Below are 22,329 nucleotides of genomic sequence, written 5' to 3'. Positions count from 1 at the left end.
CCCATGGCAAAACTTCCTGTAGAGTCCCTGCAGCTGTCCTGTAACCACATGGATGCTGTATGGTGCTGCCAAAACTCAGGTAGGGCTGCAGGCAGCTCTTTGCATTTCTTGACTTCACCCACAGCACTTCCTTTCTCCTCAGGCTGCATCTCAAACAATCGGTTCATCAACGCCCAACTGGAAGCTCAGAGGCACCTGGAAGTGTCCAGGAAAACAGTGGAAGCTTCAGCCAAGGAACAGTGAGGGTTGATGATGATCAGAGCCCAGCAGTGGTTTCTCTGCCCAGTTCTCAGTTGGGAGGCTGCCTATGGCACAATGCAAATCAAAGGGCTCTTTGGAGATTGTGGCAGACACAGAATTGAAGAGAGTGACACAAACATGGCCTTCACGGACCCTCTGCTTCTCCTTAATGGACAAGCCTTGAAAATGACCCACACTCTTGGAGCCTGGGAGAGGGGTCATGACATTGGATGGCAGAGGAATTTGGAGAGAAAGGCATGAGGAAGTGATGGAGAAGGGGCTGGGCTTGGGTGCTCCAGCAAAGGGTACGACCTGGTCCTGATCTCTCTCAGGCTGTCATTTGCCATGTCCCATGATGTCTCATGAGTCAGACCATCTGCAGACTCACAGGTTTACCAGACCTTATAGTGGTCATTCCCCTTGCTCCTCCCTGTTTTTTCTCAGAGCATCACACTTATGCAATCATCAAATAAAAAGGGTAACACTTTGAAACCCTTCTAGTTTTTCAATTTTCCAATTTTCTCATGACTTCCTCTGTGAGGGGTCAAATGGTCACCTGGCCACTAGCTTCCACGTGCCCCCAGGACTGAGTAATGAGCTTCCCAGCTATCCCATGGCCATGATGGTGAGGTGTGATAAGGCCCAGTGGCATCTTCACACCGAAGGGGATATGCAGTCCTCACTGAGGATGTTGGGTATACTATTTCTGACTGGGACAGCAGGACTTCCAATGTGGGTCAGCTTTTCCTGACATCTTCAGCCCTCCCATGACCATCTGGCTTGCCTAGTCCTCTTTCTCCCTCATGGGCAGAGAGACAGACCCCTTTCCAGTAGGAGGGCTGTCCCCCTCCACTTCCTCACTAAGCCATGCCCACCAGCCATGTCAGGCAGCAGCAGCAAGCTTCATACCAACAAAGATGGAAATCTCACTATGGAGATAGGGCCGGTCAAGGGTTTGGCTTTGATGGGAGAAATCTAGTTTCCCTCCCTAACCTGATGTTGGTATGGCCATTCCCTGTCCTTCCCACAGCATCACAGGGGATATACAGCTACAGCGAACCCACATCAACCTGCTTGGTACAGACAAGAAGGCAGCAGAGGCAAGATCCCTCCCACCCCCAAATCCCAGACCTTGCCCCCCTCACCCCCAACCACCTGCCCCTCATTGTCTCACGTGCCCACCTCCACATGAAGGGGATTTTGCAAAGGTGGTGCCTGCTCATCCATTCCAGTGGCTTTCTCCATCCTGGCCACTGCCGCTGCCTCAGTTCCTCCTAGCCCGGGCTTCCTCTCCCGTCTTTGGGTCTGGAGCAAGCTGGATGCTCTTAATAAGCTTTTTATGTGCGTGCGTGTGTGTGCGAGTGTGTGTTAATCACATGATTGTCATTCACCTGTATCCTGAACAAAGACCGTGCACTGTTTAAGGCCCAAACAAGAAAGCCAGAAAGGGAAGGAGGAGGGGTTGTTGGGAAAACTGAAGGGGCCGTTGAGAGAGCAGGCGCGCGCGGGAGAAAATCCTTATCAAACTTCCAATTCATGGGTCTCCCTTTCCCTCAGCACACTGTGGGTATTGTTTGGCTGGGGGGTGTGTATGTGTATTTTTTCGAATGTCTGTATCGTCCCCTCCTCGCTCCTCAGCTCTGACGCTGTTTTACTGTATGGAAAGATTTCACGGGGAACCCCTCCCATTTTCCCAGGCAGTCCTGGGACAATACCAGTGCTGTGCCCCCGAGTTAGGCAGGGGACAAAAGCTGCCTCTCGTGCTGCTCCTCTGTTGTGGACAGGCTCCTCTGTTGTAGACAGGCTCTCCCCTCTGACTCCTCCCTTGCCACAGGTGCCGGGGATAGGTGTCATCTAGCAATACCCCTCCCCTGAAACCTCCGTGATCCCACCTTGGTGGAGGAGGTGCCCACCAATGTGGTCCCCTTGCTGAAACCTTAACAAGCAGGTGCCACCGCGATGATGCTCCTTGTTCACCAAACAGCCAGCCTGGAGCAGGGTGTCTTTCCTGTCATCCTTGGGTGTGGTATGGACACAGGACATGTGGACAGAAGAGATTTGGACAAGGATATACAAACAGTCAGTGCTCTAAGAGGGGGCTGAAAAAAGGGGTAAACGGACTGCAAAATCAAAGAGAATTCAAACAGTGGAGGCAGGACCAAAGGAGACAAAATACAAGAACTGGAGGAAGGCAGAATGGAAGGAAAAAGCCCCTTCCTCAACATTTAAATACGAGGAGACACTGAAATTGCAGAGACTATGTGGCTGGTACACATTCCTTTGAGAACACCCCTCTCTGCAGCTGAGACACTCATTGTTCTGCCATGAGGCACAAACTGAAGTTAGCTCCTGGCTGGCTGGTGGCAACAGGCTCTGACAGGGATGGTGAGCAGTGGGAAAAACACTGGTCCAGTGCCCTGGTGGTTACTGAAATCCCTTCTGGGTCTGATTCCTTTCTTGCCCAGCTGGGAGTTGTTCTTCCTGCAGAGTTTACCTGTTGCACTTGGGGTGTGAGCTGAGCAGGCTGTAAACTTTGCTCAGTGCCTTGGGAGGCTCTCTTTTTTTTGGGTCCTGACTGGGGATCCTCTCTAGCAAAGCACTAGATGACCCCTGGCCTCTCGCTCCCTACCACCTGAAGCCCTCCACCCTGTATCCCCACTCCAGAGGAAAACAAGAAATCTCTGCCACACTGCCTCTTTCCCGTGGAATCCACAGGAACTAGCCACCTGAAGGGAGAGCAAATAAACACCATTTTCTGGGTCATTCTCCCTCCCTGCGCCAGGTTGGCTGCAGCCAGGGGAACAAGCAAGGCAGTGTTTCTCAGCAGAGGCTGCCTTCTTGAGGGGCAGGAGACCAAACTTCCAGTTCTCCCACACTCCTGTGCAGGGTCCCTGTAGATTGAGGATGACCCTTACTGGCTGGGGAAAGGTGCCATGAGCTCTGCTGTATCACTGACTCTGCATCCAGTGGGCTACAGACAACTGTATGTATGAACTGACCTTGCCTCACTTGTTTTTGCTAGTCATCTGCATGCCAGAGAGAGGGTGAGCTGCCAAATTGCCCCCGTCTGTGCTGTGAGTCCTCTTCTTGTGCCAACTACAACTGGGGTGTCTGCTGGTGAGAGAACTCATCCCAAATGGCAAGACTTGAGGTTCACCAGCTGCTGCTTTGGCCAAGGAAGCAGGGCCTCGGTGCTGCTTTGTGAGGTTCTCCACTGGGTGTTCTTGTCATCAAAACGACACATTCCTCTCTTCCAAAAGGAAAAAGGCATCATGTGAAGAAAAGTATTTGAACCCATCTTTTTTTCCAGAGTAGGTAATATTGAAGAGAAGAAAGGTAGGAGATGATCCCTTGACAGTTATTTTTTTCTGTGGGGTGCAAGAAGCCTGCTTGATCTGTTTAAGCAGAGCTGCCTGCTTGATCCCAATGGCATGTAGCCATTTCACCCTCCCAGCTCTTTAAGTAAAGGCTCCTCATTGGCCTTTAGTGAGGTTTTCCCTATGGTTTCAGAGCTTTATGTGCTCCAGACAACACCAGGCATGCAGGGAAATGGCCCTAAGCTGTCAGCCAGTTTGCAGGGGCAGCAATCATCCTCACAGGTTTGCTCTGAGGGCTTTAGCTCAGGTGCTCAGTACCATCCTTGGGATTGGTTCCCTCACAGTCCATGTGGTGCCAGCCAATGGTTTTCTCGGTCTTTCTAACACGAAGCTTCTGGAGACTGAATATCTACTGTAAGAGTTGAAAATGCTCTTGAAATCCTTTCAAGCTGTTTGCCTGGGTCATATGCATTAATCTGTTTGTATTTTCTGACTTAACACTGAAGCATCTTTAGGTTGGCTCTCCAGCAGGGAGCTGGGGCAGGAGCTCAGTTTATCTCATTGCTACCAGAGGAGATCAGAATTTTTGTGGGTGACTTCTCATGGTTCCAGAGTTGGTGTTGGTCTATACCAGTCCTGCTAACAAAGGAAGTTGAAGAAACCAACTACCACAGGCATGTGGGAAGAAAAGTGAGCTGGCAAACAGAAGATGTGAGGGAGAACATTGTAAACCATTGAGAGCTGAGATCAATTACTCGTCCCAGTGCACAAGCAGTGAGAATGAGGGTGAGTGAGTATGAGAGTCCTTCTCACCAGAAAACCCCACTTTCCTTGTCAGACCATGTTTGCCTTTAGGCGCAGCTCAGCATGCTGGAGGAAGCAGAGCCTACTTGTCTTGGAAAGATCCCACAGAGCCCATCCCTAGAGTGCAAAAATCTTAAGAAGGCTCAGACTGGTATCCACTGTCCAGCAGCATGGCATTTTCCCTGGACCTGATGTCCTCCACCCTCAGAACACTTCTGATCCCTTGCATTGCCTTCCTTACTTTGCAGATGCAAGTCTGACTGATGCCCTTTTCACAGTTCCTTGACCCCAGGGTCCCAGGTCAGCTTGTTTCAGCATAGAGGAATCTTCACGTGACTCTGATGAGGAGTAGGGACTAATTCAGCACATGGAGAGCACTAGGCCCTTCAGGAGCAACCATGCTATCAAAGGGAAGGAGGGTGGTCCCCATCCTAAGGATGCATACTCTTCTCCCCAAACCACCCACACCCCTTCCAACAACCCATCACCCCAGTCCGCCAGGGCTGAACCCTTCAGCACCATCTCTGGGGTGGTCATGCCACTGAGAGCAGAAATGCCAGCAATTCTCACGAAGAAGGTGGCACCATGGAAAACAGGGAACATATTGGTGGCTGTGGTGGGGTGGGGGGCTGCCTGTGTCCCCTCCCCGCCGTCTCTGGCCGACTGTATTCTGGCTCTGAGGAGTGCTTGGCTCCACCTTCCGCCCTTCCCTCCCCCGGTGCTAAGCAGCAAAGCCAGCTAGAGACATCCAGCCGGGGTATTAGTAAAAACCAAGCCTCCCTCCAGGAATGGCACTCGCTTGAGAGCCTCCCGGTGCTGTGTGCCCCGACACCGCTGGGGCTGGGAGAGAGAACAGGGGGCCTATTGGGATACAAATCACAGCCCTCACAGGATTTGCCCGGCAGACCGGCCAGCAATGTAAGTTTTCCTACCTGGGCTCGCTTGCACACACGCACACTTTCATTCGCGCTTTTTCCCCTCTACTTTCCTTTACTTTTTTCATTTTCCTGAACAAGAGTCTGTTGTCCTCTGAAACTAGAGGCACAGCAGCTCTTGCTATGCACTGGCTTTTTTTTCCCCAGCTAAGCCAGAGGCATGCTTTTCCATCACTTTTTAAAATTTCTTTCTTCTTCTACTTTTTTTTTCTAATTTCTAGATGGGGAAGATAGAGAGGCCTTTATTTTTAGAGTGTTTCTTTCTCTTAGGGGGGAACTGCTGCACAGCAGCAGGGACTTTTAGAGGTGACTGCAGACAGAAAGAGAAAGGCGGGGTGTGTGGGACAGGCAACCCAAAGCTATGGCTTGTCTCAAAGTCAAACTTGGTTGTGTTTTTGTCTGGGTATATATAGATATAGATATAAATATAGGTACATAAATGTGAGTATGCACATGCATACACACATATATACTGGAGTGTGTGCGTGGATGAAGCGTAGATGTATTTTAAGCCTTTGGTTTATCAGCTGTGAAAGGAGAGTGAGGGATGAGATGTCCCTGCAGAAGCACTTTCTCACAGCTGGGATCAGGGTCTCTGGGCATGGATCCTGGGCCTGGGTTGGTTCCCTGCATGGGGGTGCCACCCGCTCAGGTTCCCTGGCATCTAAGGTATCAGTCCCTTCTGGCTTGTAGATACAGTGCCAGTGCTTACCCTCCCATGCCTCCCCCTGGACATTTCACTGCATGTCCTTGAAATAAAGGGGCACTCCCCACACAAGTTTGGTGGCTCTCCTCCACATTCCGCTCCTCTGTGGGGTGCTGTGCCCAGGCAGAATGGTACATGTTTTTCTCCTTTCAGGTCTCCAGCCTTCCTTATCCCTCTTGCTGCAGGCCCTTCCATGTATGTCAGCTCCACACAATTGCAGAGATAGGGAGCAATATCCCAATTAATCAGGAGCCCCGACCCATCCCCACCCCCATTGATCACGGGTTCTGTGGTGTGCACAGCAATTGCGTTGCTTGCGCTTTAATTGAGCAGCCCCTGTCTCGTGGTCATTTCTTCAGAGACCTTGGAGCCCCTTTCAGATTTGGTGGTTACTCCTCCTTTTCTCTCTTTTCCCCCCTCTTTTCCTTTCTTTCCTTTGTTTTTGTCTTCCTCCCTTCCCTCCCCAGTGAGAAGGACAGTGAGAAGGAAGAGGGAAGGCTTGAGAGCAACGATGGCTGACGATCAAGACCTTTCGGAGGTGGAGATGAGCCCAGTGGGCTCTGAAGACCACCACTGCCTCTCCCCAGGACCCTCCATGGCATCAGACAACTCCCCGCACCTCCCTGGCTCTGGGAATGGGGAGATGGGGAAGGTCAAGAAGGAACAGCAAGACTCAGAGGCAGATGATGACAAGTTCCCGGTGTGCATCCGTGAGGCAGTCAGCCAGGTGCTGAGTGGCTATGACTGGACCCTGGTTCCCATGCCCGTTCGGGTCAATGGAAGTAACAAGAGCAAACCCCACGTCAAGCGGCCCATGAATGCCTTCATGGTCTGGGCACAGGCTGCCCGGAGGAAATTGGCTGACCAGTACCCCCACCTGCACAACGCCGAGCTCAGTAAAACCTTGGGGAAGCTCTGGAGGTAAGAGAGAGTGGTGGAATGTGGGGTGAGGGGGCTGAGGTCTGGAGGTGTCCTCTGTAGGACTGTGTGGTCATGTGGAAGGACGGAGACTCAGCGGAATGGGTGTTTTTGAGGGGACTTCTGTACGGTGGGCCCCGTCACAGGAGGCGCAGTTGTTGACTGGAGCAAGAGAGGTGGTTGGATGTAGTGAAGGCTTCCTCAGCAGAGCTCACCTCTGTCCTGGGGAGCAGCCCTTTCCATGTGTTTCATACTAAGTTTCCCTATTGTTCCTGATGAGGACACTCTCATTCTGGTCCTCCTTGCCTGACTGCCTGGGGAGATCTTGTTTTCTTGGCTCACCCTCCCTGTTGGGCTCAGTTGTGCACTAGCAGTAAACTGGCTGAGCTTAAGACTTAAGAGCTAAGTCACAGGTGGCTGCCTCAAGCCTGTCTGAACTCAGATCCCAGAACTAACAGGATTTCTTTTCCAGGCGATGCCACAAAGCAAGAGGGAAACCAGTTTACAGCTGAGGAGGAAGGTCAGGGGAAAGTAGATAGGCAGTCAGAGCCAAACACCCATCCTTCCCAACATGGTCCCAGTTTTAGCTGGTCATGCAGGTGCAGTGAGATGAACAAGGAGAGACATGGGTAGAAACAGGGGCTGAGGCTTAGCAGAGAGGAAGAGACCTGCAACAGTCCCAGCCTTAGCAGGCTCTCTTGGAATATGCTGGCTCAAATGAACTCCATCTTCCTTTGCACCCAGAGAGATGCCCTCCCTTCTCACTAGCACACATACATTTGTCCTTTGGCATCACCAATTCACGCACCTATTTTCACTTTGTGCGGATCCTGGGTGCTTTGTGTAGCCTCCCCTCCTTCCTCCAGCAGATTCATAGGCTGCCCTCATCAAGTGCAGCTAGCCCATGAGTGTGCAGAGAGCTGTTGTGCCAAAGCCAAACGTGTCGGGCTGGCTGTGCCATGTCCATCCCATCAGATGCTCTCTGCTGATAACCCAATGAACCTGTTAACTTTCTGCCACGGGTCCCCAGCACAGTCCCCTGCCTAACACCAACCAATGCAAACCAAGGCTCATGCAACCAGCCCTCTCATTGTGTCACACCGTGACACCATTTCACAGAGGAAGCCCTCAGTTTTGGGTGAGCCAAGACACATTCTTTGAAGCATAAGCTTCACAATATACTCTCTAGAGCAGCTATTCATTCCTAGCTTCAAACCGCCTAGCTCGCAAGGAAGCAACCCCCTGGCATTAGATTCTCCCTCTGCTATGTCAGCCTGTTTGCCCTGACTCTTGAGTGTCTAATGTGACCCCAGAAAAGGGATTTCTTTGGGAAGTCAAAGGCAGAGCATTGATTGTGAATGTCTTATCTGATCTTTCCTGTTTGGATCCCCTCTGCCTTCCCTTTACCATAACACTTGCTTTCACCTGGGACTCTGCTGCCAGCCTCTGGACTGTGAAGCTGTGTTGAAAAGAGGGGGTGTGTGGGGGGGACCCATCCTTTTTGCTCCCAAAATGTTGATTTCAAGATATCATTCCTTTACCGCAAAATTTTGCCAGATTTTAGACAAATGCTGTCTCCTTCCAAGTACTACATTTTCCTTGAAAATATAGCAGCGCAGTGAAACCTCTGCAAGTATTGAATTCAGAGCACAGAGAGACATAGCCCCCAGCCTGTGGTCACAGTCATACATCCATATGCCTTCCTGCTCCCAGGACATGGCTCCCGCTGCTGGCCACATGGGACTCAGAGCAGAGGGACACTGCTGCCAGACAATGGTCAAGGTCCCTGTGTGTTTCTTTGGGCACAATACAGCCAGGAAGCATGGCTCACATGAGAAGCATGTGGGGTCAGGCCTGGGGTTGTTGTAAGCTGCCGAGTTTGCCACCTGGATGCTTCTCGAGTGTCTCCTCTCCTAGCGCATGCTGAAGCTCTCCAAGCTGTGGCAGCCCCTATGGATATCACAGAACACAGCAAGCTGGGCTAAGGGTACAGTCAGTGTCTGGCCACGTGTCCATCTTTCTGGTCACATGTGTGAGGCAGGGGGAAAAAATCAACCACAAAACTCCAGGGGAAGTGGCCCAAAGTTTACCAGGATAGTAGCCCAAAGCCTTGCCTTCCAGACATGGTATGGCTGGGCTTCCTCTGATGAGGTTCCCACTGCCTTATCTGCACTGTCCCCCAGGTATTGCTCCTACACGTCTTCATGTAAGACTGCAAGCAGACAGAAATTTTTTCTGGATGGCTTAGCCTCAAACTTTTGATGAATGCCCTTGCAAAAGTGTCCATCAAAACTCTACTGCCATGGCTTGGCGCTTTGGAAAATGTTGGCTGTTCTGAGCTTATAAAGATAAAGGGCAGGTGAGAGGCAAAGGCTGGTGGCCACAGGGACTCCTTGGAGACCACCATTAAACCAAGCACATCCCCAGCAATCAGCACTGGGTGGGGATGGAAGAGGCTAGGAAATCTTGAGATGCACCTGCAAAACAGGATGAAACAGCCCAGGATTTTTGTTTATTAAGCTCAGAATTTGCACCGCCATGTCCTCCACAGGCACCAGCCCTCACTGGAAGGGGGTGCAGGATATGCCCTGATGGCCACGTTACCTGCCTGACCCCAAACACAGTGCCAGGCAGCTTATGGCCCCATCCACCTTCCCCAGTCTGTACCCACTTAGGGTGTGCGATGGGTGCAGACAACAAATGGGACATACTAAAAAGGAAAGGAGAGTTTTTGTGCTTGACGGTCACGAAATCTGTCCTTGAATACTCTCCCTTCCCAGGGTGGGACAGGGAGCAGCTCTCAAATGGAGGCTGGCTGCTGAAAATGCCGGCATGACTCCCAGCCAAAATGCCAGCCAGCACCACCTCCGGGGCTGAAAACAAGGGAGGCATGGGAAGAAGGGGAGGAAGGCTTGGTAGGGAGGAGCAAGGGGCCCTAATAGAGGGATCTTTGCATGAGGGTGGCAACACCCAGGGAATTGGTTCATGCCCACAAAATCTAGGGCCACAGATGTGTAGGGGGGCTGCTTTCTTCTCCCAGCCAGCCCTTGCCTTGCATCAGCCCCAGTGCCCAAGCCCATCGCTGCACTGACTCGTCGGCAGCTGAGCCCCAGCCAGGGTCAGGCCTCTGGCTGCTGAGAGAGGTGCCTGGCACACGGAGCAATGCAATGCCAGGCAGCAGAAGGGAAAGCTGTGAGAGGCCAGCAGGAAGGTTTTAGCCCTTCTTTCTCCCCCCAGAGTGTGGCGCTGGATGCTTGCCCCTCTCCCCTCGACTCAGGGGTAAGCATTTGGTGTCAGGCTTGGATAAGCCCCATGAAGGGCTTTGCTCTGTGATCCGTAACTTCTCTGCCCGTGCGAGATTCCTTTGCATTATGGCCTGGAGAGTGTGAGGGGCAGGAGGGGGAGGGCAGGAAGCAAGTGAAATCCAAATCCCCCAAATCTCCTGGCCTTTGCCTGCTCACACCAGTTTCACTTTGCTAAAGCCGATTTGAATTCTGATCCCAGTGGGAGGGAGGAGGGAACAGGCAGCCTTGGAGAGAAGGCAAAGATGTGGGGAGTGGACTTGCCTCTGTCCTGCTGGTGGCACTACCCATGGGCTGCTGTCAAGGGGAGAGGAGGTGAGGCACTTGAGAATTGCTCAGAGGGCAGGGATCTGACACCTGTGTAGCCTCCAATGGCTCTATTTCACACCATCCACAAGACAGATCTCAGATGCTGAGCTTTGCGGGTTTTGCCTCTGTTCTCCATATCCCTCGTCCTGCAAGGATGAAGGTTTTGCCGAGGCAAGGTTGCTCCCAGTCCACAAGGCCTATGGGGGTTGACCCCTGGAGGGCCATCTGCAGCAGCACAGCCTGAGGGATTAGAGCCCTGTGGGACTTGTGAGTGTGGTATATAGTGGTGGGAGGGAGACAGGAAAGCTGCTGTTGGACTCATGGTGGCTCAGTTGCCCTAATTTCCAGGATTAAGGCAGTGGAGGAATGTGGTGCGTGGCCACAACCCGCTCAGGCTGACTGGAGTGAACCCAGGTCAGCACCATGCCACACACCTTCTGTCTACCACCCAAGGGAATGCACAAGGAGTTTGTGGGGAAGGGGGTGTTTAGGGACCAACCCATTACTTGCTGGTGACCCATGTGATCACCCACCAGATTTACCTGTGTATTCCTTGAGCCATGCCTCCTTTCATCTTCAGTTTTTCAGGTCAGTTCAGGCCTTTATATCTTCCCCAGAGCCTACAGCTAAATAGAATTGGTCACATTTTAGTGCTAAGGGTTTCAGGGGTGCCAAGGTGCTGACACAGTCCCATCCCCATGTAGTAATTTTGCTGGGGAGAAAAAGGTGGGGACATAACACAATTTTTTTTTTTTTCCTGTTTGTGAGCCCTGCCATTTGTAATTGATGTTTTGAGAAGACTGGTCTCTTCTGAGAGCACTGGTTTTTGGTTGGAGGCAGGATGACCTTGAGTCACAAGAATATGAGGAGGAAAATCATAACATGAAACTGAAGTGCTTCCAGCTGAAATGGTTGCAAAAGGCTTGAGCAATGAGTTTGATCTTATCTTCAAGTGCTCTAAGGCATCCTGCCTCTGCATTTCACCATTTCCTCAGAGACCCTTAACTAGAGCAGCCCGTGATCTGCAGGAACACAGACAAGGAGCTTGCATTTCTGCAGTGCCTTTCATCCAGAGACCAAGGCTCATCTACTTCTACAAAGCCAGCAAAATAGCAGCTAAATTTTTTACAACTGCTTGGCCAAGTTCAAGGAAGGCTGGTCCTTTGCGCTTCAGCCTTTTGCATTATCCATGTCTGAGATGAGCAGGAACTCCAGGAATAGTAGAATACACTGTTTCTGACCATACCAAATTTTCTTTAATTCCCTTTTAGAATAATGCAAGATGACTAAAGGTTGCTTTACATGGTTATAGTGGAGCCAATATCAATTGTTGCTATTGGTGCTCCATAAAGCCTCAAACTAGGAGAAGAGTCTATAGAAGGGGGGAGGTAAACCTGGAATAAATACAGTTTGGGGAAGAGCAAAAGACATGGGACAGGCAGCACTACAGGTAGTACACTATCTTTGTCCAAAGGACAATTCCAACTGCCCTTAATTTGCCTGAAGTTTTTTAAAGCAGCTCATCCAACCTTATTTAACACAGCTACAAAAGGCTGAACTTCACCCTTTGGCAATGGAAGAGGGTAAGTTGAACTTACTGAGGTGAGAAGCATCACACAGGTGGGGAAGGAGGACCCAGCAGTGGCACCAACCAGTGGCAGGGCTTAACAACTAAGGAGAAGAAGGAAAGCATTGCTGTCTCAATGGAAACACTCCGAGTTCTTCCTGTTGTTCTGGGTAGTACCCTCCACGGGGCAACATCCTGGCATTTGGATTTACACACCCTGTCCCACAATACTGAGCATAGGTGTTTTACTCCGATGGACCTGCCCCACTCCTTTCCCTCTTCTCTCCTTTATCACCTTGGTCCCTGCAGGTTATTGAACGAAAGCGACAAGCGGCCCTTTATCGAAGAGGCGGAGCGGCTGAGGATGCAGCACAAGAAGGACCATCCTGATTACAAGTACCAGCCCCGCCGGCGGAAAAATGGCAAGGCCACACAGGGTGAGGGTGAAGGCCAGGTAGAGGGGGAGGCTGGTGGGGCTGCTGCCATCCAGGCCCACTACAAGAATGCCCACCTGGATCACAGGCATCCCGGCGAAGGGTCACCCATGTCCGATGGTCATCCAGAACACTCCTCAGGTGAGTCTTGGATCTCAGTGAATCTCTTGACAGATTACAGCCAAGTCAGAGGCTCAAAAAAGACAAGTCATCATGGTGAAAGCCTTAGTGATGGGGCTCACACCTTACTCATGACCCAGCAGACTGCTGGTGTCAGCAGTACAGGGACATGCCTGAGTTTCAGAGGCACTTGTTTACCCCTACTCAGGCAAGGTATCATTGCACATCCTTCCTTTTTTTTCCACAAGATGATATAAAGAGATTTGGTTTTGGCTATTTCTTTCTCACTCCACCAAAGCCTCCAGCTAGACAACTGCTGGCATACTGGGAAGAACAGAACTGGGTTGTATTTAGAGCCAATCATAAAGTTGCAACTCACCTCTTCTCTCTTTTTCCTCCTCAAAATATTTTTCACATTGCAGGTCAGAGCCATGGACCCCCCACACCTCCTACAACCCCTAAGACCGAGATGCAGGCAGGCAAAGCTGATTCCAAACGAGAAGGGCGTTCCCTGGGGGAAGGGGGAAAGCCACACATTGACTTTGGCAATGTGGACATTGGGGAGATCAGCCATGAGGTGATGTCCAACATGGAGACCTTTGATGTCAATGAATTTGACCAATACCTGCCGCCAAACGGACACGCCGGCCACCCAGGCCATGTTGGGGGCTACGCGGCAGCGGCCGCTGCTGGCTATGGCCTCGGGAGTGCCCTGGCTGCGGCAAGTGGACACTCTGCCTGGATCTCCAAGCAGCATGGAGTCTCCTTGTCCACTGCGACCTCATCGGTGGTGGACTCCAAGGCCCAGGTGAAAACAGAGGGGTCCGCCCCTGGAGGCCATTACACCGACCAGCCCTCCACCTCCCAGATTGCCTACACATCCCTGAGTCTGCCCCACTATGGCTCGGCCTTCCCCTCTATCTCCAGGCCACAGTTTGACTACCCAGACCACCAGCCCTCAGGACCCTACTACAGCCATTCCACCCAAGCCTCTGGCCTCTACTCTGCCTTCTCCTATATGGGACCTTCCCAACGTCCCCTTTATACTGCCATCTCTGACCCTGCACCCTCTGTGCCGCAGTCCCATAGCCCCACACATTGGGAACAGCCCGTGTACACAACTCTCTCCAGACCATAGGGAATGGGGGACAGTGACCGAAGCAGCGATGGAAAGGCTCCGAAGAATCAGCACAGGCAGAAGAGCCTCCGAACTCCAAGGTCACTCAGTGCCATCCAGCCACCAGAAACCCACCAAGTATACAGAAGTGCCTTTCTTGATCCCAGCTCTCACTGGCACACCCACCTAGAGGAAGGTTTATCGTCCTTTTACCCTTTACCAGTTTCACACAGGCCACGTGACTGGCTTGCAAAGCCTTATTGGCCTTCTAGACGAGGAGGATTCTAGACATGGAGTGACTAGTCTGTGGTGGGTTTTGTTGTGTGCACCCTGGACTGTATGATGAGAGAGACTGTCCTTTACTTCCCCTCCCACACGGCTCCAGGAAGTTTGCAAGTGTTTCCAACAGGCCACAATGGCCAACACTTTGTCACCTGCTGCGGGTGTAGGGTGGCCGCTCAGCCTCGGCAGATGTGTCACGGGAGGAGCAGTAGGGAGGACGGCACAGCCGGCTTCCTTGCAATCAGCAGCGTGCAGCAGTCCTGCCTAAGATTCACACATGCGTGAATCTTGAACCCCTTGGAAGACCAACCCATGCTTGCTTCCCTGCCGATTTCCAGAGCTGCACCCTCGCTTTTCTTCCCACCTCCTCCCTCCATCCTGATCCCTGTTTAATCCCACACTTCCCAGCATGGAGATTTGAAGGCTTGCCTGAAACGTACATGGGATTTGGGAACAGCATGATCAGTCTCAGCATTACTCATTTCACAGCCTGTGTGCACACACGTGTTCATGTATGAAGGTGGAGGAGAGGCGGGGAAGGACCAATGAATCATTACGGTGCTATGGGTGAATCCTCCTGTTTTAAAATTACTCTGCATCATTCATTTATGTCTAGCATTTCTGGTCTGTCAGTCCCTTCTAATCTCTTCAGAACCCCTAATAACCTGTGAGCAAACTTGGTCCTTGCTCTTCAATGTCTGATGGTGCCTGCATGAAATGAAGAGGCACCAAGAAAAGCTACAGTGCACTTGCCAACAACCTGAGTTGATTCCACTCTTTGAGCTCCCACTCCAAACCCAGGCTGAACTCATTCATTCACCGTGTCTCCCAGTCAGCCAACACCTCCCTCCCACCTGTGCTGAGAATGGAAAGATACTCCTGTGGCTTTTAGCAAGGTAGATACAGACCTGATATTGGATGATGAAAGAAAAGAAGTGTATTTAGGTGCAAAGTAATCTTCTTTGCCTTTAGGTTGCAAACTGGAAGCAACCAGCTCTTAGAGATCAACCTCTTTTTTCAGTCCAACATCTCCTTTGTCACCTCCAGGACTGGGGTAGTTTGTCATGCCAGGGAATGAACCAGCACAAAAATTGCTGCAGGAAAAGATGATTCCTGGAAGCTGATTGCAGACATGCTATGGGACTTTCCAGTGCATATTCCAGTCTAGAAAGAGACTTTAACCAAATGTGGACCGTGATGGGTGCTGCTGTATCTCTCTGCTGATAGGACTGTCAGATGCCCTTCCTGCTTCCCTTAGCTACAGATGACTTATCCTTGTGGTGTCTGAAAAGATCATGTAGAATGTTTGCTCCCTGTATGCATGTAACCTCTCCAGCCTCATCCCCTTATTTATGCAAGTAGCACCTTCCTCCCCCACCTCCCTCTCTTCAGTCTCTGCCATCCTAGCACCATTAACTCTGCATTAAACATATGGAATAATAAACTTAAAAGTTTCATTTTCATATGTCTGGGTTTTTTCGACCTCTTCCCTGCAAGTCTCTGTTTTTTCCCCCAGTACATGTATGATGGCTCACACATATCATCACAAAGATCCTGTGCACAGCCTTCTTCTGCCTCTTAGGAAGAAGATACAGACACATTTCTGACTGGCTGTTCAGACTCCCTCATGGAGATGAAGCTCATCTTCTGTTTACGTCTCACCCCCAGTAATTTCTTCCATGAGGAAAGCACTAACACTGATTTATGTTCTTCATCTGAGATACAGCACATGCAATCAAGAGTACTATTTTGTATGGGCTTCACCCAAAAATTTCTTAGTGTGATTGTTAATGCTCTCTAGGATAAAAGTATGGGGTTTTCAGCTTGGTTCCTCACGACCAGGTAGCAAGTGAAATACCTTCAAAAGAAAAACTTCCCCATATACACAAATTAGTGTATTCCATTAATTTCCTCTGTAAAAAACTCAACCCCTCGCCCTCTTGCCTTCCACAAGCAAGAACCTAAACACAAACACTCATACACAGAGAGTATATTCCAGAACACATGTAAACACTTTCTTACTTGATGAAGAAGACATTCTGTATATAGTCAGGTCCTGGGAGGGTATCTGAAATTGTCTGGAAAGAAAAATGTGTAGCAAGTGTCAATCTGCTTAGGAACCCCCCTCAAGGCCAATGCAGAACAGTAGGAGCCCAATTACCACAGACACTCCAATTACAAGTTGATGCCAATGCTGGTGCATGTGAGCAGATGCAGTGAGTTCCTGTTCACTAAACACCTTATGGGTTAGTAGAGTAAGCAGAACATCTAGGAACTGTGGAACATGTTCAAAGCTTTTTAAAAAGCACAGCACTATTTGGATGAAGTTCTGTATAGGGCCAAGAGTATCCACAGCAGGACAGCTTAATTGATCTAATAATAGTGTTGCCAGCTAGAGTTCTGTGCAAAATAGGACTGACCATTCATGGAGAGGAGGAGAAACCTCTGCCCCAAATCACAGGCTGTGGGAAGGCATTGCTCAGCAAGTCTTCTTCTCAGCAAGAGCATGGATAGGAAGAAACAGAAGCCATGGTGGAATTAGAGGTATGGAAGTTGATCACAGGGGTGGGAGAGAGAAGTGACACAGTATGGATGAAGAGAAGAGTGGGGAAAGAAAGTTCTTAATCCCACATAAGTACTCCTCTCCAGCTCTTCAAGAAGCAAATTAGGAAAGTCAGTAGGCTCTGCCTCAACCATTCTTCAGTGGAAGGGGATGCTTCCTCTCATTCTGGAGGGTTGTTCCAAGTTAGACAGTACTGAGAACACCACTGGCAACAGAGGGGTTAACCACTCCTCCTGCAGCCTAGCAAGAGCTGGCCCAGCATCCTTCCCTATCCCTTTAATCGTATCTGATACAGATGCAAGGCTGGGGAGGGGAGTCCGGTAGGGAACAAAGAAGCCATTTAAAAAAAAGTAAAAAAAAGGACAAGAAAACGACCGCGCACTCCATGGCAGACGCCAAAACGATTGCACAAAGGCACCATTTCAGGGCTGAAATTTCACCGCACCAACGTGATTAAAGGATTCCATTGAGGGTGGGGGGAGAAGGCTGAAGGCCACAGTGCTGCAAATTAACCTTTTCTTGGTATGGATGGCCTGGACAAGGAAGCATTTGCATTCTTCACATTCAACCCCCTCCACGCACCTGCAAACATCTCCACATCTCCTTTGACCTGTCATTTCACCCAGGGACCCATTCAGCTCTTGCATTATTGCCTCTTAAACTAGCCCTTCCTGTGCTTACCAAGAGAGAAGGATAGACTGGTACTTTCACAGGGAGCAGTAGGAGAATGACATTCATGGCTGGTTACATGAGCCAAGTTCCCAGGCAGGTGGGTATAAACTCCTTTTGGGACATGGATGCCCACGTGCAGGCACCGACCACACATATAGCATGGAGAATGATCACTTCATAATAAGCACAAGCTTTAACACAAACTAGTGAGAAATATTCATTCTGGAACAGAGCAAAGAAAAATATAAGGCAGAAACCACAGGTAAGGTGTGCCTTCCTCCTTCTCTTTAAAAACAGAAAACAAAACCTCTGAGAGCTCTTTTAAGTAAGATAATTGAGAAAGCTTTGTGTTCTGCCCAAGCTCAGATCTTCTGCATGTAGAGAAAGAACCCTGAAGTAATCAAGAAATGAAAACCAGGTGAATTAATGAAAATCTGCAGCTGGCTGGAAGCGCTTGCAGACTGTCACGCATCCACCCAACTCTTGACTCGAGCACGTTTACCTCCCAGCACGTCAGAGGTGAGAGCGCGATGCATGAAGGGGACAGATGACTGATCTTTCACCACAATACAGATCAAAGGAACTCTCGGATTTAGCTGCAGTTGTGCCACCCTAAGAATCACCAGGTTATGTTCAACTGAGATGGCTGGCCCATCCTCAGGACCTCAGTTCACCGTGTGTCAGAGAACCCGGCTGCACCAGGATCAAGTGCAACAACAACCCACACCTGCTGAGCTGGTGGGACAGTGAGTGGCGGCTGCGCTTCCGGCTGGGGCAGTGCCACTGAAAGGGGATCCCCACTTCTGATAAGCAGTGAGGTAGCAGGGAAACAATAGGTGGCTTGATGAGAGCTGCTCTATGATACTCCTGAGAAGCCCCACAGTCAGCACTGGCCAAAGAGGAAATTGGGGGTTTCCACAGCAACCTGTTCAGGGCACAAAGGCCCAACTGTCTAGGGGGAAGCAATGGAGGTGTCTCAGCGCTCCCATTTTAAGAAGGGACAGTGGTGGAAGGCTGGAGTCTTTCTGAAGCCAAAGAAACTGCCAGAGCATTTCTGTACCGCAGGAGTTTAACTGGATATCAGTTCTGTAACTAGGGAGGAGCAGCGCTAGAAGAGGGAGCTACTGCAGAATTTAGCCTAGCTAAAAGATGAGGCCTTCAACACTGCAAGAAAGCTGAAAAAACAGCATTGCACTGGGCTCCCTAATCTTACTAATATAGTACATGACAGCAAAAAATAATACCCAAACTGGTGGAGACAGCTAAGAAAGTAATCTCTCAGACATATAGGACTGAAATGAAAGAGAAAGTCAGAGGGCAAAAAACCCCAAATACATTTAATTTAAAATAGGGAGATTTAGAATTTATTTACACAAACTCTAACCAAAATTAGAAACATCCCTGGAAATGCAAAACCAAAAACAATGGCTGGAATCTGATCAGTCTGTGATAATTAACTCATCCACACCCCAGTCTTCATAGCTCCCATCTGGAAGGTAACGACGGATGATTATGGGGATCTTGCGTGCTCTGAAGGGAAGAGAGAGATGAACAGAAATGTCAGAATATGGGGAAAATATAAATCAAGGGACTTGAAGAACAAATCCACTTCTTGTTTGATGAGAGGTTTTTCCCCACACAACACTAAAAAGGTGGCAGAATTCTGAGAACTCCCAAGAAAAACTGGTATTTACAGAGAAATTTGCATCCTGAGAGCATCAGTTACATTTTAAGCAGGATACATAAAACAGTGACTATTCAGGTACCAAAACCTGTTACAGCTGGGGTGGAGCACAGCACCTGCTAACAGTGCTTCTGATTAGACAGCAATAAAAATGCTGAATACAATTTAATTTCATGAAAGTAGATTTAAGTCAGCAAAGAATAATCAGACAGTCTGGAATCGAGCCAGGGCATCAGGTTTCAACTGTATCAGACTTGAAAAGTAACTCAACTCCTTTACATTCAGGGAGGTTGTTTTTCCAGTAGTAAAGTAACTGATGCCAAAAATTACAACTGAATTTTGGCACAGAACAGGATGCACCACCCTGACTTGCTTTCCAGAGCTCACACACAGGCAGTGACCAGAAGCAACTCAGCCTGAGCCTGGAGATCTGACAGGAATATGACCTAAGGAGCTTCTAGCAATGGCAAAGGGAGCTGTAGTAGATAAAAAATCTGCAAGAGCAGCTTCAGTGCACTGAGAAACTGGGGAAGTAGAGGGACAATTTCATTCAAGAACAGAGACCTAATCACTAACAAAGTCCAGCTGCTTGAAGGATATCTGCATGTGACCTAGATCGTGCAGGAAAACTGTGGGACAGCAGGGAGCTCTGCTCTGGAAAGGTGGGCCTGCAAGTGGTCATCCAAAAGCTGCCTCTGCTGCAGTCAGAAAGGATTTATTTACTTTCCTGTAAGCAAGGGGAAAGCACAAGAAGCCAAGCATGCAAGCGTGCAGGAAACAAACACTCTCACCAGCCTGACTGCTATTTTAATTTTTGCCAGCACTTCATTTGAACACAGGTCTGTTCAGACGGCTGCTTCGAAACAATTCAATTCGGGGAATTAAATCGGTTCCCAAAAGATGAGGACTTTGGGATCCTATTATAGAAATAAAGAACACTGGGACTGTGAAGTAGAAGCAATCCAGAGCACTTCCAACCATCAGTATTTGTAGGAGCAACTAGGATGGGAGAGAGCAGCTGTGGAGAAACTCCAAGCTGAAAAAAGGAAAAGGCAACTATAGTGCTTACTGTTATTGAGGGAAGATAACTTTGTCTTAGAATAAACTGCTAAATGCTGGGATGAGGAGAGTACTGCTGGCTTTATGGAAATCAGCATAAAATCTGTTACTTACTTGAGTTCTTTCATGGCAATGAGCAAGGGGTCTGTCTCTCCTTCCAGCTCCACCATCACAGGGGCACACATCCTAGGAAGAACATCAACAATCACTTGAGCAAAAACACAGAGAGGGAAGAGCTAAACACCTGATTACCTGTGTCACCTCTAGAACAGCCAATAAAGTAGGAGGGTGGGACACCATCCTCACAAAACTGATTTGCTGTTGTGCACTTCAAGAAGAAAATTCCCCCAGATGGTCACAGATGAAACTTTTACTTCAATGTTCTTCTAGTCCCACCCCTAGGGCTCTGCTAACCAGCTCATGCTCAAGGACTGATCAAATCCACACTCTCCTAGTCACCCTCTGCTATACCAAACACGTGGAAAAGAATGGTTCTAAAATGAATCCAATGAAAAGGGCAGAACTGCTGTTAAACGTGCAGGCCTCCTACACCTCCAACACCTTTCTTACATTCTGACTTGCTCACGGCTTCCAGCTCTTGATCAGGGGAAGAGAAGGGCTTGATTTACAGGGCATTTTACCTCTTGGAAGAAAAAATGAATCATTTTGCAAAGAACTGTGACTACACCCATCCACTGGGAAGTGGTGGCAGAGAAAGCTCACATTATATGTAGGTAAGGCCACAGGGGCTGCTGCTGGTCTGGGTTCAGCACTGAAGGCTGAACAGAAGCAGGTGAAGCAGAACAAGGTGCCAGAGTGCTTTGGATTAAAGGCCTGGCACGGGCCCATCTCATCTCCCCCCATTTTTCATGCCTTTCACCAATTGAAAGAACATGCACAAAACAGCTTCACAGACTGTGCAAAGAACAGTTCTAAACATGCACAAGAGAAGCCTCATTTTAAAGGTGGCTATAACCAAGACAAAACCCTTGCCACTGTCTAACAACCTCGCTCAAAAGGCAGTTTTTCAAAAAGCATAACACTTTTTAATATTTATTATTAAAACAAGTCTAACAAGGTGAATGGATTAAGAGCAGCCAGTCTTGACAGAATTTAAAGTAAGCTTTAAGTGTTGTTGTCTATTATAAATAAGGCCTTATTATTGCAAATACTTTAAAAAATTTACAGCTTCCCACAATGCAACTACACTTAAAAAGGATTTCAGGTTGGTTTCTTCACTCCCAATTCCTACAGCCCTGTGATATCAGCTGAAGCTTTGAAGCATCTGTCCCTCCAACATTACCTCTTACAAACCAGTTATGAACTTTCAAGTCCATGCTGGCTCTCTTAGAAAAGACCAGAAACTATCTTGTCCCATCCCCTAGTAATTTTGTCTGTGACCTAGGAAAACTCATTGTGGCTACTAAATGCTCCCTCTTTATGCACAAGTAACACAGTTTCAGGCAATGAGAGACATAGAGACTTCAGGTGCAACTAAGAACCCCATAGTCCTGTGCATCATTGTTGACCAGAGGGTGACATGCAAGCTCAGCAGTCAAGCAAAGGATTCAGAAGATGTGGTAATTTTTAAGGGAAGAGGAAAACACTTATTAGTGTAAAGAGATGGGCAGATGTGGCAATGCCGGGGACACAGTGGGCAGTACTCACGCTATCTGGAGAGCACGAGTGCCCAGGACTCTGGCTCGCTCATACTTGGTCATGTAGGGGGTCGTGATCCGCTTCTGGTTTGCCTGCTGCCGCTCTCCCGAGGGCAGAATCTCCACGTTCTCCTGTCCCTCCTGTTGGAAACAGACCCGCGCCGCTGCTCAGCCGCACCCACCACTGAGGCCTCCCCAACCCAGCAGTGACCCAGCCAGGCAAGGTACCCGGGCAGAGTCTGCCCGGACCGGCCAGCGCAGCGGTCCACGGGGCACCCACCTCCTCCGCGTTCTCCAAGTCCTCCAGGCCCTCATCCTCCTCCACATCATCGAAGTCATCCCCGTCAAAGCTGCGGGAAAGACATACGCGTCGCGCTTGAAGCCGGGCCGCTCCCACCCGACCCGCGCCACCGTCCCGAGGCGCGACGCGCCGCCACGGCCACCGCCACCGCCTCCCCTCCCTCCCCTGGGCCGCCCCGCTCGCACTTGTCCTCGTTGTCGGACATGTTACCCGCCCGGCGCCCCCTGACCCGCACTTCCGGGAGCCACTTCCGGGTGCTGCGGTGACGTACCGGAAGTTCCCCACGCCGTTGCCATGGCGATCGCCGCTGCTTCCCTCGTGCTCCCCGTCCCGCCCTGTCG

At 49.8% G+C, this 22,329-nt stretch overlaps 3 protein-coding genes across 4 annotated transcripts in view; 1 reads left to right on the top strand and 2 right to left on the bottom strand.

Moving 5' to 3' along the window:
- Positions 1-22,329, bottom strand: part of MICALL1 (MICAL like 1) — a 57,184-nt gene that overhangs the window by 10,113 nt on the left and 24,742 nt on the right. The gene's annotated exons all lie outside the window — the stretch shown is intronic.
- Positions 5,095-15,060, top strand: SOX10 (SRY-box transcription factor 10). 2 transcript variants are annotated; one of them, XM_066320050.1, is made up of 4 exons: positions 5,095-5,279; positions 6,470-6,923; positions 12,408-12,673; positions 13,075-15,060. In XM_066320050.1, the coding sequence occupies exons 2-4, from the start codon at positions 6,514-6,516 to the stop codon at positions 13,788-13,790; spliced, it is 1,392 nt and encodes a 463-aa protein (XP_066176147.1). In that variant the 5' UTR covers positions 5,095-5,279; positions 6,470-6,513; the 3' UTR covers positions 13,791-15,060. The 2 variants fall into 2 exon arrangements, with proteins under 2 accessions (XP_066176147.1, XP_066176148.1); XM_066320051.1 differs by lacking the exon at positions 5,095-5,279 and having other exon boundaries at positions 5,320-6,923.
- On the bottom strand, positions 18,597-22,253 carry POLR2F (RNA polymerase II, I and III subunit F). Its single transcript, XM_066320077.1, has 5 exons — positions 22,174-22,253; positions 21,968-22,037; positions 21,698-21,828; positions 20,144-20,215; positions 18,597-18,816 (listed from the first exon to the last, which is right to left on the bottom strand). The coding sequence occupies exons 1-5, from the start codon at positions 22,191-22,193 to the stop codon at positions 18,726-18,728; spliced, it is 384 nt and encodes a 127-aa protein (XP_066176174.1). The 5' UTR covers positions 22,194-22,253; the 3' UTR covers positions 18,597-18,725.

This window comes from Sylvia atricapilla, chromosome 5, assembly GCF_009819655.1.
Source record: "Sylvia atricapilla isolate bSylAtr1 chromosome 5, bSylAtr1.pri, whole genome shotgun sequence".
Lineage (NCBI taxonomy): Eukaryota > Metazoa > Chordata > Aves > Passeriformes > Sylviidae > Sylvia > Sylvia atricapilla.
Note: the sequence above shows the minus strand (reverse complement) of the source record. Positions and strands in the feature narration are given on the sequence as shown.